Here is a 16,143-nt window from a genome sequence, read left to right as displayed (position 1 = left end):
CAGGAGCTTGGCATAAGCTCTTTTTCAGGTTCTCAAAAGATTCCATCTCAGCATCATTGAGAATAATTGGATCCTTTACATCTGATTTGGTCAGTCTTTGTAGTGGTTTTGCAATTACTGAAAATCCACTTATCCATTGTCGACAGTAACCTACCATTCCCAGGAACATTCTGACCTGTCTTTGTGTTCTTGGCGGTAACATTGCTTGAATCATTTTTATTCTCTCTATTGTTACTTGTCTTTTTCCCTTTGCTATTCTGTGACCAAGATATTTTACTTCTTGTTTGCAAAACTGTAGTTTTGCTGGGGACACTTTATGTCCTTCTTCTGCAAGGCGATTTAACAGAATTATTGTGTCTGTTACACAATTTTCTCTTGTCTTTGCAGCTATTAACAAATCATCAATATACTGCACCATCGTAGACCTACCTGGTAAGTCTAAATCTTCTAGTGATCTTTTTAACAATTCATTAAAGATTGAAGGACTTTCTGTATAGCCCTGAGGGATTCTTGTCCATCCAAGGGTCTTACCTTGGAATCTGAAAGCAAAGATTTCATAACTGTCTGGGTGTAAGGGAACAGTAAAGAATGCATTGCAAAGGTCAATGACTGAGTACCATTCAGCATCATGTGGAATCTGAAATAGAATTACTGCTGGATTTGGAACCACAGGACAACATGGAATGACAATTTGATTAACCTTTCTCAAATCTTGTACGATCCTAAATGTTCCGTTAGCCTTTTTAACTCCCATAATTGGTGAATTACAAGAGCTACTCTTCATTTCTTTTAATACACCTTGCTTGATTAACTTTTCAATTATAGGTGTAATACCTTCAATTGTTTCTGTTTTCATTTTATACTGTGGAGTGTTTGGAAATTCTATTCCCTGTTTCAATGCAATTTTTACAGGATCTACATTTTTCATTAGACCCATCTCATTTCCAGTAAAATCCCATATTTCAGATTTCACTGTTTCTTTTAGCTCTTCAGGTAAATCCTTTTCTTCAAATGCAGGAAACAATTTTGTTTCTTCTGCTTCTATCAACATCATTGTCATTCTGTACAAACCATCTTCCTCCATTGTTTGTAATTCAACTCCTTCAGGAGAACAATATATTCTGCAATTCATTTTACATAGGATGTCTCTGCCTAATAGATTTACTGGACTACTATTACAAACCACAAATCTGTGTTTGTCTCTGTAATTTCCAATTTCGACTGGTACTGGATCAGTTAAGTCTGTTTTAATTTGCTGATTACTTACTCCCACGACTTGGATGGTATCCCCAGAGAGAGGTAGGTTTTCAATTTCCACTGATCTAACAGTAGAACGGGTAGCACCAGTGTCCACTAGAAAAGTGATGTCTACATCATTAACTTTCCCGTTTACATAAGGACCAGACTGGTCAACCTCAAGAGTGGCTCCAACAACACACTCTTCCTCCTCTCTCGGGCACCGTCAGCAATAATCATCAGAATCACTGTCTTGATTTTCTGTTAATAAAAATTGTTGTGAAGCATTTTGCATTTGAACCTTTTGCTGCTTTTGCTGTTTTTGTGGTTTTATTACCTGTTCACATCCCTGAAATCCCACGTTTGGATTATATTTTTGAACTCCCCCACAATTCGGAAAAGGTGGTTGTGGCAATTGGTCTTGACGATTATTCACCTGTTGTTGTTGCTGTTGTTGTAACTGTCGCTGAATATTAAATTCATTTAACCCCTGTTGCATCTGTAGCTGTTGCTGCACGTTAACACCATTCTGCATCTGTGGATTCAATAAGGGATTCTTTGAGTTTCTAGGAGGATGAGGACACTCGTCCCTCCAATGTCCAATTTCGCCACAATTAAAACAAGGTAATCTTTGTTTCAGTTCTTCTATCTTTGGGCTAAATTTCTTTGGGAAATTATTATTACCTTTAAACTTTCCTTGTATCTGGTTTGTATTTCCAGTTTGAACAAAATTAGTGTTCTTGTTTCCCATGCTGGCAATCTGTTGCTCAGCCACCTTTACCTGAGCCCACATGGCTTTCTCCTTCAGCTTCTTCTGTTTTACTTCTAATTCATCGCTACAATATTTTGCTTTTCTTAGAATATCATCTACAGATAGTGCTTGCCATCCGACAATACTAGTTCTGATCATTTCTCCAATTTCAGGTTTTAGTCCATAAACAAATCTATAGATAAAATGACTCATGTCTTTTTCATCTAATTTTTCATAACCACTGTATTGTTTAAAGATTAACAATAGTCTTTCATAAAAAGAATGAACTGATTCTTTTGTTTCCTGTTCTGTTCTTTCTATTTTAACCCAATCAACTTCTTTGGGTGGGATTTTGTTTTTCATCCAAACAATTACTTTCTCGTAAAAATCCATTACAAGTGGATTTGGGGCACCTGTTTCTTTGATTCGTTCAGGTTCTGCTTTTGGCCAACTAATAGATATTTTACATTCTGTCCAAAGATCAGATGGGACTACAATGTCAAAAAATCCATCTAAATCAATCCACAGAACTTTTGACACTTTGATAAATCTATCGACTTGCCTGTACCACTCAACAGGTTTCTCTCTTAATTTTGGAAAGTCATTTGTGAATAACAGAATGTCCTGTCTTGACCATGGGACATGAACATATCCTCCACCTGCAACTTCTCTCATTGGAAATTGTTTTGACAATTTTTCCAATCTTTCATCTTCCTTCCTTTTGGTCCATTTCACTCTCCATTTGTTCAGTTCTCCTAGCTTTTTGATATAGACGATCAAATCTTTAATGTGAACTATTCTTCCCATTGAGTTCAAACTCTCAATGTCACTTTCTGAAAAATCTAATCTGTAATGCTTTGCAAAATTCTTTTGTTTACTTACATCGATTTCAAGTTCTGCAGCTAGATCCTCTAATTGATCATATTTATTTTTCGTTTTCCACTGAATACTTTTGCAAATGAATAGTAGTTCATCATCCCGATAGTAATTTAAACTATCTGGACCAATTGTTCCAATTATTAATTCTTCAATATTAGCTTTTAATTTGGCCACATCAAGTTTTGGTGTGGTTACCCTGACTTCAGGACTTCCTACATCTGACATAGCACCCATAGGTGTTTTTGGAGATAAATCCTCATTAAATGTTAAATCAGGCATTCTCGATCTAGAAGTGTTTAATTCAGTCAAGTCTGAATTAAAATTTTCAGCAGACTTTTGAATTTCTGTATTTAAAGGAATAGTTAATCCGGTTTTGTTTGTATCTCTTTGATCAAATACAGGCTGTACAGGACCTATTGTTACTGGAACTGTGACAGCTTCCATGCCTTTTGTCATTCTTTTAATTAATTCTTCTTTAGACCTTAAATATTCATTATAATCGACATCATCAACATTTCTTGTCTCTCTTGCATAATCTTTTGGAGGTTCCCTTGCTCTTGGAGTCATTGAAAAATGTCTACCTTCATTTCGAGCATTCTCAAATTCTGATCTTCTAGGAGTTTCAGTGATTTCACTATTATTTGGGTAAAGTTTAGGAGCTTCGCTTATTGGAGGTGCACTCGGTGAAGTTTCAGTAGAAACCACCGGAGTAGACCATGATCTAGGAGGTCTCAAAGGCTGATTAGGCTGTTTCTTTCTAGCAGTTGTATATATTTCTTCCATAACTGCATCCTCAGATTCACTTTCCATAGATTTCCCTGTAGGAGAACCCATTACCATTTCATGAATTAAATACAATCCTTCACTCATGTTTCCCTGTCTCCACATTCGCAATCTATCTTCATGAGTTTCTCTTTTCCATGATGGATTTTTAGAAGGTCTTTTAATTCCACTAGCTTCTCTTTGTAACTGATACATCTCGTCTTCCCACTCAACTAAAGCTTCAAATTGAGTTGGTCTCGGTTTTGGAACAAGAGCATTCATTTTCTCTCGTAAATTTCTTAAAACTCTTACATTAAAAGAACCATCATCAGGCCAAGCCAAAACACCATCGTTTTTAGTATAACGTTTCCAACTGTCGAACCATAAGACAGTATGATATCCGTATTCACCTTCCATGTACGCTGCAGGTGTTTTATACTTATGAAGTAGTTTACCACCTCGCGTTTCGATTTTCTTATCAGGTGAAAATAAATTCTTAAATTTCTGAAATAATGTTGTCTTTTTCTCAGCATATTTAAAATGATAACTCATTTTTAAGAGTTAAATTTAATTCACAAAATCGTTCGTAAAATATTTCCGGGATGTTCCGCAAAACAACCAATCCGTGCGCGAAACACACCAATAAGCCAATGGCAGTTGAGCTGCGTCACTTTTCAGCTCGACCAATAAATTTGGAGATTTTCCGAAAGACCAATCAGCTCACAGGCCGTCAGAGACTCAGGAGCCAATCAGAATACAGCTTGTGACGTAGGTCACCCAATCCCAGCGCGGCTCTGTGACGTATACAGCAGCTGCGGTTTCTCGCTTCTCACTCCTAGCGCTTACCCCTCCTTCACAAAATCTTTTCACAGCGCCATTTTAAGAACACTTTTCAGTGTAAATTAATTCTTAACAATGACTATAAAGACAACATCTGTTCGTTTCACTAATTAGGATATTTTTACACACATTCAAGTATCCACACTTCGGAATAGACGGCGCTATTCACACTAAGGATAATATTCAATTGTCAGTAGAGTAACCTTACCCCACCCTTCTAACACGTATAATTATGAACTCGCTTTGCTCTGAACCCACCGCGAAGTGAAAGTTCTAAGAGTTCCACTTGAACATAAAATACAATTCAAACTCGCACTTTTACACGGAAAATTCCCTAAATTCAAACACACATGAAATCCGTACAGGACTCTCACCTGTTTATAGAATTCATGCACCGTTAGCAAAATAACGACGTTATCCGTACAGGGCTCTCACCTGTTTATAGATATGAAACATGTACCCGTACAGGACTCTAACCTGTTTATAGATAATCATGCACCGACGTTAAATTTTACCCTTCACTCAAGCTCGGATATAACTAATACTCTCATCACAGTGAGTTTTATGGAAGGCGCTTTGTCCCTATTCTCATGCTGCTTTGATTTCTTAGAAAATCCTCACTATACAAGATTCAGACCTAGCCCTAAAACTGTGCTGCTCGGCGACAACACTATGGTACACGGCGATACCTCTTGTGATACTCGGCGATATCACTACAAACGGAACAGATGGCTTGCGTGACTAATTTCTCGCCACACAATCTATACCGGTATAGCTTACAGATAGGCACGAAAAACGAACTTAACAAGTGTTAAAACATCGATCCTATTTCCATACCATGACGCAACCCTTAGCAACCAACATATTACCTTGGTTACCTCTTAGCAACCATCAATTTCTGCTACCAGATAATTGATCCAGCGGGCTATAGAAAATATATCATAAACTACGCTACCCAACTTCATAACCTATAAACAAAATTCTATACTAAATATGGACCCATTTATGAACCTGATATATTTTGGTCCTACTGAATCAGGTGGTCAGAATAAATCTATATACACATTATCTACAAACTATATACATATTTATACATTTGCAGAAAGAATATTGTCATTAGAATAAAACCCAACCATTTAAACGACCACCATAGGCGACGTGATCTAGCTAAAGGTAACCTATACTTCTAAATAACCAAGACCAGCTTGTTTGTCAAAAGTAAGATTTTATTTTCTAAATTATAGTATATAAGTTGTAAGTTTTATAAATGGAATTTATTTGCAATAAAGCAAGCATGATGGTAAGAAATATGGAAAAATACAATTTAAGCAATTGAATCAATTTTAAAGAAATTATATAAAGTTTAGCATTTCTAAAACCTATTTCCCTAACTGAGCTAAATAGACAGAAATTAAAGTAAAGATCTTTGAGGATTCTTACGTGCTCCACGCAAAGTCCAGCAGCACATCACCCTCATCGGAAAGTCAGAAAGCAGCAGCCAGCCCAACCCTAAGGGCATGACTTTTTATACCTTTCTACGCTAACTAAACTAGCAAAGGAAAGTTTTCAGAAATCTACGACGTCCCATTGGTTGAGAGTGACAAGTGACATGTCACCCGATTCTTAAAAAGTTCCACAAAATCATGTCTTACAAAGACCATTGTCTCTTCCACGTGAAGCCAGAGGCTTCCTGCGACTGCAACTTTGTATTAAGTCATCCTCTCAGCTTCCATAGTCTTTCAGTGCAACTTCCGCGGATGCCAAGTTAAGGACTGACAAAAAGTTCACTTTCGACCTTGGCCATGTCCGACAGAATGATGTCAGCTCATCAGTTTTTGCTTTGTGAATGCAGCTTCAATAAACGTTTTAATTCAGAATGGGCGTCTCGTGACTTTCTGCAGAATTATAGATCAGCTTTTATTTTGCGGCTCAAATAGCTAGGCCTCAAAAGCAGGCAACTTATGATTTCTAGTATAAAACAAACACAAGAAAAGTATTAATGTAAGAAATAAAGTATAATCTGTATCCACCCCATGGTTTACTAATTAATTAACCCACCCTATTAATCAAAATGTTACCTAGCCATTGCAAACAAATAAAGCAGCGTTTATATTTACCAGTCTCCGTTTTTCAATGAGACCCATATGCACCTAGAATAGTAGAAATGACATTACACAGACAAGGAAAAGCAAAACAAGCACATGCTTATTTAAGTTTGCAGCAGTTAGTAATGACAAAAACGAAAACAATAAATTATTTTATTATTTTGCACGAACAAAAAGATGCAACATTTATGCACGTTTATGAGCACACATGTTAGTCCCCCCACGTGTAAAGTTTAATCTAGGTTGTATTAGCACGACATATCACAAATCATTAATAATTTTATTCATGTTATGGAAATATGACTTTGCGAGTTTAAACAAAATTTTGTTTTCTATCTCGCTCCATCACCATCTGTCAACAGGATAAGGTGAGGTTTAGCACCACAGTGGTATCTTTCATCTGCTGCCGGTGACTTGCTTCTGCTAGATATCTAATAAGGCGAATAATACTAGGATTGTATACTTGGTGTATTACCAAGAAAGAATAGGATCAGGTTGGCCATGGAATGGGAAAGTACAGGGCAAACATAAGGAGATGGACGGAGCGCTGAAACTTTTCAGACACTCCACGCCCCCTCCCCACACCCCCAGTCACAGATCTGGTTTGAGTCCATCATTGTTCTTTAGCTCACTTCGCCACCCCAGTTCAAATGCAAATTAGTCTTGACCCTGTCCTCATAGGAACAGTCCAGCCCGAACTGCCAAGTGCTAGCATTCCCACCAAATCCTACCCTACTCCAGTTGTGCCAGCATCCCTACCATCCCGACTTTCTCAACCAATTCTAGGTCTGCAGCACCGTCTTACCTACCTGCACTCCATACCTGGTCGCTTTAGGCACCTCTAGCTGTGAGATTAGTGACACACTTTAAGAAGGCAGCCTGTGGCCCTGATCACACAGCTGTAGAGCGTTTATCACCGTTCACAGCTCATGTCACACTTGCGTCTCTAAATTCTCTGTGATTTTTCCCTTCCTGAATGTTTTCACACTTGTCTGATATTCTGATGGTTTTCATCCGGCCTGATTTTATTGGAGGGTGTTTTTACTATCAATTGTGCGTGGCCTGTGTTACATAAAGGTTACATTACCTTACTCTGCTGTGCCATCCCATTTAGGAAGCACTGCAGTGAATCATTTTAATAGCACATAAAAAGGAATTTGTTCAGTGAGTGGTTCTACTATTAAGAAACCACCCAGCTCTTCATGCCTTGTGGTTTATGGAAGAAATGCCAATTGAGAAAATTGGATAATACATTACATGTTCAGTGTGTATGTATGTTGTTTAAACTGTGTGTTTACGTGCCCTTGTACTGACAGGTCGAAGGCAATTAGTATTCTGTATAGTGGAGTATACTTAAAGGGTATTCATTATTTTTTCAAATTTCACTAAGATAGATATAGTGGATCAAGTCCTTTTCATTAAAGGCTGCAGGATAGCCTCTTGGTGGCGCATCGCGTGCGACTGCTGGCACTGCGGTGCGTTGTGGTGGGGGTGTAGTTCCTCAGAGGCCCCAGATACTGGAACCAGTCCAGATCACCACTTTAATTAAAATAGAGGTGTTTTAGGGGAGCAGAGATGTAATAGATTGACTTGCTTATGCCAAGGCAGTGGTCAGGGGTCCTTGCCAGATTTTTTTGCGGCAATGGCGATTTTGTGTTTTGACGCTGAAATCTCTAACGGTGCTTACATATTCTATGATGGAGGGAGGTTGAGCAATGTTGTTTTTTGATTGGAAGAGATTCAGGTGGTCCATTTCTCATATTTTTTTAACAAAACAATTATCGTTTCGCAAATGTCGCCATTGACGGAAGTATTGACATTTACACATGTTGTACAACCTTTCATTTTTGTAGAGGGTCGATTACTGCTTGTTCTGCAGTAAACACAGACGTGCGGCAATGGCATTTTATGATTCACGAGCCCTCAGAGACCTGCCAAATGGTGGCCTTGTGAATTTTCAATCGTTTTTCAGCAGTAGGATTCTTGCAGGTGGTATTGGCAGGAATGAATTTAGATGAGACGCAGGTTTCAGGAGCAGGTGTTTAATATGTGGAAGGGGTTTACAAGCACGCCTGTTTTGCTGAGGGTGCAAGGTTTGGAAATGTCAATGTTCTTAATGTAGTGTTAAGCATGATTAACTTAAAAATGATGGGTTTAGCTGGGTGAGACTAACACTTTTTCAGAACAAGGGGAGGCTATCTTGCCAAGTTGTTGTTACCACAAATCAATGTTTAAAGGCTGAGCATATATTGGTCAAAGTTCAAGGTGTTCTTGTTACCATCATGAAATGAATTCTGACACCAAAGTCATGCTTTTATTGGAAATATATAAAAAAAAGATTAACATTTAAAAAAACAAGTTGTCAGCCCATTTTGCTGATTTATCTGTATCGTATCCGTTACCTTTAGCCTTATTACGTGAATGTTTATTGAATGATCAAATAAAATTGAGAGCATCAAAGAGTACATAGCCAAAATTAAGAAAAAAGATAATGGCAAAGTTATGCATACAAATTAACCAATTCCAGCTTGCCACCATCAGCTAGGCCAGGCATTCCATGTACAAATTCGAAAACAGAGTGTTTTTGTTGTTGTTGATTGTATCTAAGACATGAAACCTCCCGCTAAAGTTGGAATGTATTTAACGAACTACAGTTCTAGAACCAAGCGTAGTTGAATAACCTGATAACATTGTCATGTTTTCATATTTTGACATAAATAGCATTTCAACTGCGAACCTCGAAACGGACGTATTAATCTCCCCTCATAAGCATCAATTTCTTAGGTGTTTTTAATTTACATATATAGTTTCACCAAGTGCGTTCATACTCTGGAAAAAAAATATTTAATATTTTTACAAAGAAATATTAGCATCATATCTGTTTATACCTACCACACAAATGAAAAAATAGGTTCCCCATTAAGAGTCAGGGGTGCTGCATGGATGTTCAGCCATTTTGAGTTGTTGAAAGTTCTGTCTCTGTTTTCATTTTTGACATTCTTGCTGTTGTCAAGTGGTTAATGTATGTTCAGAAAACCAACACTTGTGCCAATTGCCGTCTTAAAAAGCGTACTTCTGATTGGACCAGTCTGGGACCGTGCTCCTTGCCAATAAACATGCAATGTTGGGACTGAACTTCTCTGGCTCTTCAAACTCTAGTAGGAGAGCTTCTTTGGAGGAAAGAGGGTCCACCATGCACTGCCATAGCTTCAGTTTCAGACCCACACACATCACACTTCCAAGTTAAGGACCTTGTGGCAAGCGCCTGATTTCCACTCCGAATTGCTCCCCTGTCCACTCTGCCGAGCTAGTCATCATTTCCAATAGCTCACACGTTGAAGGGTATATTAAAAAAAAAAAAAATAGCAAGCTTCAGTTGTGCAGTTCCGATTGGTCCAATAAAATTGACAAGGCGATCCCGTCAAAGGGAATAAGCTTCAGTTGTGCAGTTCCGATTGGTCCAATAAAATTGACAAGGCGATCCCGTCAAAGGGAATATCCTGGGCTTAATTGTCAGCTAAATCTCTCGTAATCCAGGGCAGCATTTGAGATTCTGTCCGAGCGCTCGGCTTCCAGGCCGCCGATGTCTGTGCGTTTCTTTCTCCAGCCTCCAGGCTGCTGCAGCACAAGCCAGCATCGCTAATGCAGACAGGCCCCTCTCTCTCTCTCTCTCTCTCTCCCCTCCCTCCTTCCTGCTCTCCCCTCCCTCCCTGCGCCTCCCTCCCTCCCTCTCTCTCTCTGCCTTGATTCGATATGAACAGGCTGATAAGTCCAATGCTACAGAGAATTCTGACATACCTCTGCAGATGACTGCGTTAGAATGGTATATACTGGGCTTTTCCTGAAAGGTGACGTTTCGCTGCTAATGAATATTTCCCCTTTGTTGCCGTTTTGCAGGAATACCGATCCCGAAAAAGAGCCCGAAGTCGGTAAGTGGATTTCCCATTTTTTTTTTATATTTGTTTTTCGTTTGTTGGTTTTCGCATGTTCTTTGTTGCTTTGTCCCATCTCGCTGCATTGTGAATAGCTGTTTGTTGCAAGAGGCGGTGGGTCTGCAGCCTCGCCGCCACGGTGTATGGCAGAATGATGGTGAAATGCGCTCAGTTCTTGTCTGATGGAAATGGCCATTCATTGCAGGATGTGCTGCTCGTCACAGGGGAAGGACTGATATTTTTGGAGTAAAACTATGGTTTTAGCTGAGGCCACGAAAGGGTCATTTGTGATGGGTCTGGCATTATTAACGCGCCTTCCTGTGCATTAGGAGCTGCAGTACAGGGTCCGCGCTTGCCGGTGCGTCGGTAGCTCGGGCACCGTGCGTTGGTTGTTCTCGCAGCGTTGAGGACTCTGTGTCTTTGGTTCGGCGGTCTGGGAGCTGTGGGGCGAAGGGCTTCTCCTGACTGATGGATCTTAGCTCACATGGGCAGGCTTTGCAGCCCATCAAACAGGCTACCCGCTTTGGTAGGTGAAGGTGCATAAACTGGGATGCCGAAGCGCTAGCAGGATTCTGGATGAACACAAAGAACTGGGCAGCCAATGCAACGGCAGGAAAGCTAAAGCATTTATTTCCCCTATTAATGTGTTTAACTTGTTTGATGTTCGTTTCTATATATGTAATGTAAGAAAAGAAAACGAAAGTTTAATGGTAAATTGTGGCTTGTAAACTGTTAATCTACCACTGTACCGCTGAGCAGAGGTAAATATATATTTGTATAGGTATATGTATACATTTAAGAGGAGACGGATATATCTACTGCTTTGTACATCTTAAATTCCCTGCTCATCCCGAACGAAAACCCAGAATTAATTAATGTGTTTCTGCTGGCTTAGGGCAGTGCTGATTAAAGTCACGTGACTTCGGTCGGGCCCGGACCGTTGTCACTTTTCATTAATGTCCTGAACGGAAGCGCGGCGCGCGCGCTCGCTCACACTCAAATCACAGAAATGTCAGGCTGCATGTGTGGACGCGTGTGTCACGGCAGGCACGCAATTTGGCCTTTGGTGAAAAAAGCCAAGGAAAAGTGTGCTGAGTGAAAGTATTCATTCTAAGCAAATAACTTTAATCGAGCAATGCACCTGCAATGAAATAGCGAGAAAAAGCAGCACAGCTTTTCTCATAGAATCTGTAAAACTAAATTAATTGTTGATAATTTTAAGAGTCCAGAATGTGGTTACTTTACCATGCATCGAGGTGCAGTAATAGTGTAGGTTCCAGTCCAGGGAGGACCTGGCTTGGCAGTTCGGGCTGGACTGTTCCCATGAGGCACAGGGTCAAGACTGATTTGCATATGGCTGGGTTCGAACTGGAATGGCATGGTGCGCAAAAAAACTATGGATTTAGGCCCAGATCTCTGTACTGGGGTGAATGTATTACATTGTTCTGCATTCTGTCCATCAACTGTTGTTTCTCCACTTTGGGCTACCCCAGGCCAGTGTGTAATACGGCAACCAGACTTCTGTCTGGAGTCGAAGTTTGATCTCCTAGCCCTGGAGTTAAAATGCCAGAGTAGGCTACCTCCTTCCGAAAGTGTGTAGCTCGGTGTGGCATGCTTAGCCTACAAGGCCATCCATCTATGCTATCTAGCACACTAGCTAAAACAGATCCCAGGTTGCCTAAGAGTTGTCCAAGATGGCTCCGAAGCAGACCATCTGTGCCCGGTTTATGTAGGCACCTAAACACTATAGGTCCTGCTTAATTCCCGAGGCCATTGCATAAAGTGCTCTACTAATAGACTTGACCCAGACCTCCCTATGTATTTCAACATTATTATTGTGGTATGTTCTGTGATTGTGTGCCAATCTCAAAATACTACTTATTATCAACTTTAAGGTTTTTTTCAATTTTTCTGTCACATCCCTCTCTCCCCCCCTGACCCCCCCCCCAAAAAGATGATTGTACTCTTTGGGTAGAAATGGAGCAACGCAATACTAAAATTGTGAGGCTGATGAGAATGGAATTTGTGCTATTGGAAGTATTGGATTTTGTCTGGTGCACCTTTATACCGGCAAAACTTAAAAATAATTGATCTCCACTGATTGCATCTGCACATCATCCAAAAAGATGCTGGCACAAAATTAGAAAGAGCGCAAGGCTACTGAGCCATGGTGTCCTCATTCTGAAGGGATTGTTAATGATCACTTTGTTGACACATTTTTCATTTTTAACAATTTGACAAGGATGTATGACGGTACGACGTGGGCTATTACCATCCGTACCGTTACAACGCGTGTTTTACAATGCAAGCCGTTACCACGACTTGCGCTGTAGGGTGCGGACTTAGGAATAGTTTAATTTACTATTCCAACACCAGTCTCCATGGATAGTAGGGAAGGTGTTGGAATAGTAAATTAACGATTCCTTGTCCTTGAGCGTCCGCCAGCGCAAGTCGTGGTTACGACTTGCGTTGTAAGAGACGCGTCGTAATGGTAGGCGGGGTAACATCCGCGTCGTAAAGGATGTTCCCCCTTTGACAAACCGAGACCTCATTGTTGTTGACCTTGCCCCTCTTTTATGGGAATTGTTTAGGGGAGTTTAGCATGTGGGTAGATAGTTTGTGGCCTGTGGCGGAAAAGAGATGTGCAGTTAGAGCTCCAGCCTTTATTTAATTGGTCCAAGTGGAAGCAATCTATTCATTTTGCAAATTATTGAACAATTTCTGTTTTATTATAGCAAAAACACACCAGAAGACCAGCATTCAGTGTACTCGAAAATAAGGCAATCTAGTCTAGGTTGGGATAAGATCACACAGGCCACCCTGCTATGGGAGACGGAGCAGTTGGGCACATTGGGCACCACAAAGGGGTTCGAAAAATGGGACACCATTGGAATATCAAAAGTTAGAGACCTAAGGGACAAGGGAGAGGTGGTCACGTTCGCCGTGCTGCAACAGAACTATGAGTTGGCTGGCACGGAGTACTTCCGTTATCTGCAGGTTAGGCATGCAATTTCGTCCAATATACCCAGGGGTACTACCCTACAGACTCTTCGCCACTAGAGGACAGATTTCTGGATGGGTATATGCCCCACAAAGCGATATCCCTGACATACAAAAAACTGATTAATAATACCCCAAACCCCCTTGCACCCCTCAGACAACACTGGGAGAGAGATGGGTTAGAAATAGACGAAGAGGAATGGCAGGAAGCAGTGGTATCCCCAAGAGAGATGGCAATCTCATCTGGGTTCAGTCTAGTGCAATTGAAAATCCTCCATAGAATATATGTTACTGGGCCAACCCCAGTCAAAATGGGTAAAGTGGAAGACGGCAACTGTAGAAGGAGGTGTGGAATGTTGGTCTCCTTCATACATATAATATGGGAATATAAATATATCTAAGCTTATTGGGCAAACATCCTTGATTGCATTACCATAGAATTTACTTGTTTTTAGAAAACTCAAACTTGCACTTTCCTACGTGCATTTTAAATTGGTTGGGGCTCTTGGACACTACACTCTCTCGCTGTCCGGGGCCAGAGTTCGGACCGGCAGCTACTTCCTGGGTCCCACTAGAGACGCCATTTTAGGTCAGTGCGTGCTCTAGTTGTCGGAGGGGTAGCCCATATAAATATGCGCATCTGCGCCCATCAGTGTCCAGCGCCAGCCATGCTGCCCGCAACTGGTCCCACGTTGCAGGTAGGGGGCTGTATAGTAGTAAAGTACTGTATGCACTTCGCCCGCCATTATGTTCCCACGTCAGGAGCTGGGATGTTCTGGAAGGTAAAAATACAGTATGCCCCTCATGTGGCTTTAGATTTAGTGCAGGCTCTGCTGGTCCTGATCTAGTCAGGGCGGCTGATGAAAGGAGTAGGCACAAACCTGCCATGCGCGCTGCTCTCATTAACGTACGCTGTCTTAAGAAGCACTATCGGGACACCTTTCATCTTTTGGAGGATAAGAAACTCTATTTCCTGTTTATTACAGAGACGTGGCTGGACGAGTTCTCTAATCCAACCATTGCACTGGACATTCCATCTGGCTACAAAATCTCTTGACTGGACAGATCAAAAGGGAGAAGAGGAGGGTTAGCTATAATTTATAGAGATGAGTGGTCTCAACTCTGTGAGGAGACTGCGAAGCTCTGGATTTTAGTATCAATGTTTCGCCTCATTTTACTCTTGGGGGATCTTTGCTTTATAGACCTCCGGGTCCAGCGGGTGCATTTACCAAAGCTCTGGGAGACGCTATTGTTCCCTGAGCTCTGCTTTTCACCCATTACATAATTCCTGGTGATTTAAATATTCACTTTGACCAGGCAGGTTCAAAGGACACTCTAGATATATCAGACATTTTGTCCCTCGCTCAACTCACCCAATGGGTTGGCCTTCCAACACATTTAGGGGGCCACACCTTAGGTCCCATCTGTTCGAATTTTCCTATTGCATTTGAGCCTCCCACTCCTGTGTCTTTGTCAGATCACTTTTTAACATATTTCTCCTGGGCTCCTCCAGATAGTAACCTTCCGTCCCGGTCTGAGCGTGAGCCGGTGTTTGCTAAAATTTACCCATCGCTATTCAGCCAAGCCTTTGGTTCCACCAGACCTCCTGCCAGAGATCTGGCAGCTGGGCTTGCTGGGTTCTCAAGCTGGATCTTGAACACTGGTGATCTCATAGCTCCAGCTACCCGGCATAGGCATTCTAGGGACTCCCCGTCCAACCCCTGGTTCACTCCTAAGCTGAGGTTACTGAAGCAGGAGTGTAAGAAATTTGAGAGGAAATGGCGCAAGGGGTATCATCTCGAGGATAAACTCATGCTGAGAACTAAACATTAAGCCTATTATACGGCCATTGCACATGGGAGTAGAAATGATGCAGCCAAGAATAACTCTAAGGAAATATTTTCTATAGTTCAAAGTTTCTTGTCCCCAAAAGCACAAGCTAGTACGATCCCTTCCTCTGACGTGTGTTGTGAAGATCTCTCCATTTTTGTATGGAGAATATCCACACTACAGGCGTCCTTTACCTCCCGCAATAACGTCCAAGCTGCCCTCCTGGCCTGCGGCAAACTATTTCCCCCTCTCTCTTTCGCTGGCCAAGTTTACCCCCACTGACCTAACCAGTTCCCTTAAAATTTTAAAGGGTCTGAAATCAAGATCCCCTTCGGACCCGTGCGCAGCTAGACTTCTGGCTGACGTGACAGATACGGTCAATCCTTAAGTCAACAAACTTATTACCATGTCTTTTACAGAAGCCCTTGTCCCGGAAGCGTGGAAGCAGGCCAAGATCTTCCCCCTTTTGAAAAAACCCTCAATTGATCCGCTATGTCAGTTGAATTACAGACCGATCTCCCTTTTGCTCAGTATGGCCAAGGTTTGTGAGAAAGTGGTCACTAGACAGATGACTGACTACGTTGAAAGTTTAGGCCTTCTCCACCCGGCTCAGTCGGGCTTTAGGGCTTCATTTAGTACTGAATCGGCCCTGGTGCAAATCTCCGAAGCCATATGAGATTGCCTGTATGCCGGCGGGAGGGCCGCTTTGGTGTTGCTAGACCTCTCGGCGGCATCCGATACGGTTCCCCTCGCTTTGCTGTTCTCCCGACTCGCAGAGATAGGTATATCAGGTAGCGCCTGGTGCTGG

The 16,143-nt window shown here is 41.4% G+C and overlaps 1 protein-coding gene across 12 annotated transcripts in view; it reads left to right on the top strand.

The window, feature by feature from the left end:
- The window catches only part of MAGI1 (membrane associated guanylate kinase, WW and PDZ domain containing 1), a 1,290,512-nt gene that overhangs the window by 1,135,646 nt on the left and 138,723 nt on the right, over positions 1-16,143 (top strand). For all 12 annotated transcript variants that reach the window (XM_078661551.1, XM_078661549.1, XM_078661547.1 and 9 more), the window contains one exon: positions 10,471-10,502. In XM_078661551.1, coding sequence (XP_078517677.1) covers positions 10,471-10,502 — 32 coding nt within the window. The remainder of the gene's footprint in view (positions 1-10,470; positions 10,503-16,143) is intronic.

The sequence above is a fragment of the Lissotriton helveticus genome, chromosome 9 (assembly GCF_964261635.1).
Source record: "Lissotriton helveticus chromosome 9, aLisHel1.1, whole genome shotgun sequence".
NCBI classification, from domain to species: Eukaryota; Metazoa; Chordata; class Amphibia; order Caudata; family Salamandridae; genus Lissotriton; species Lissotriton helveticus.
Note: the sequence above shows the minus strand (reverse complement) of the source record. Positions and strands in the feature narration are given on the sequence as shown.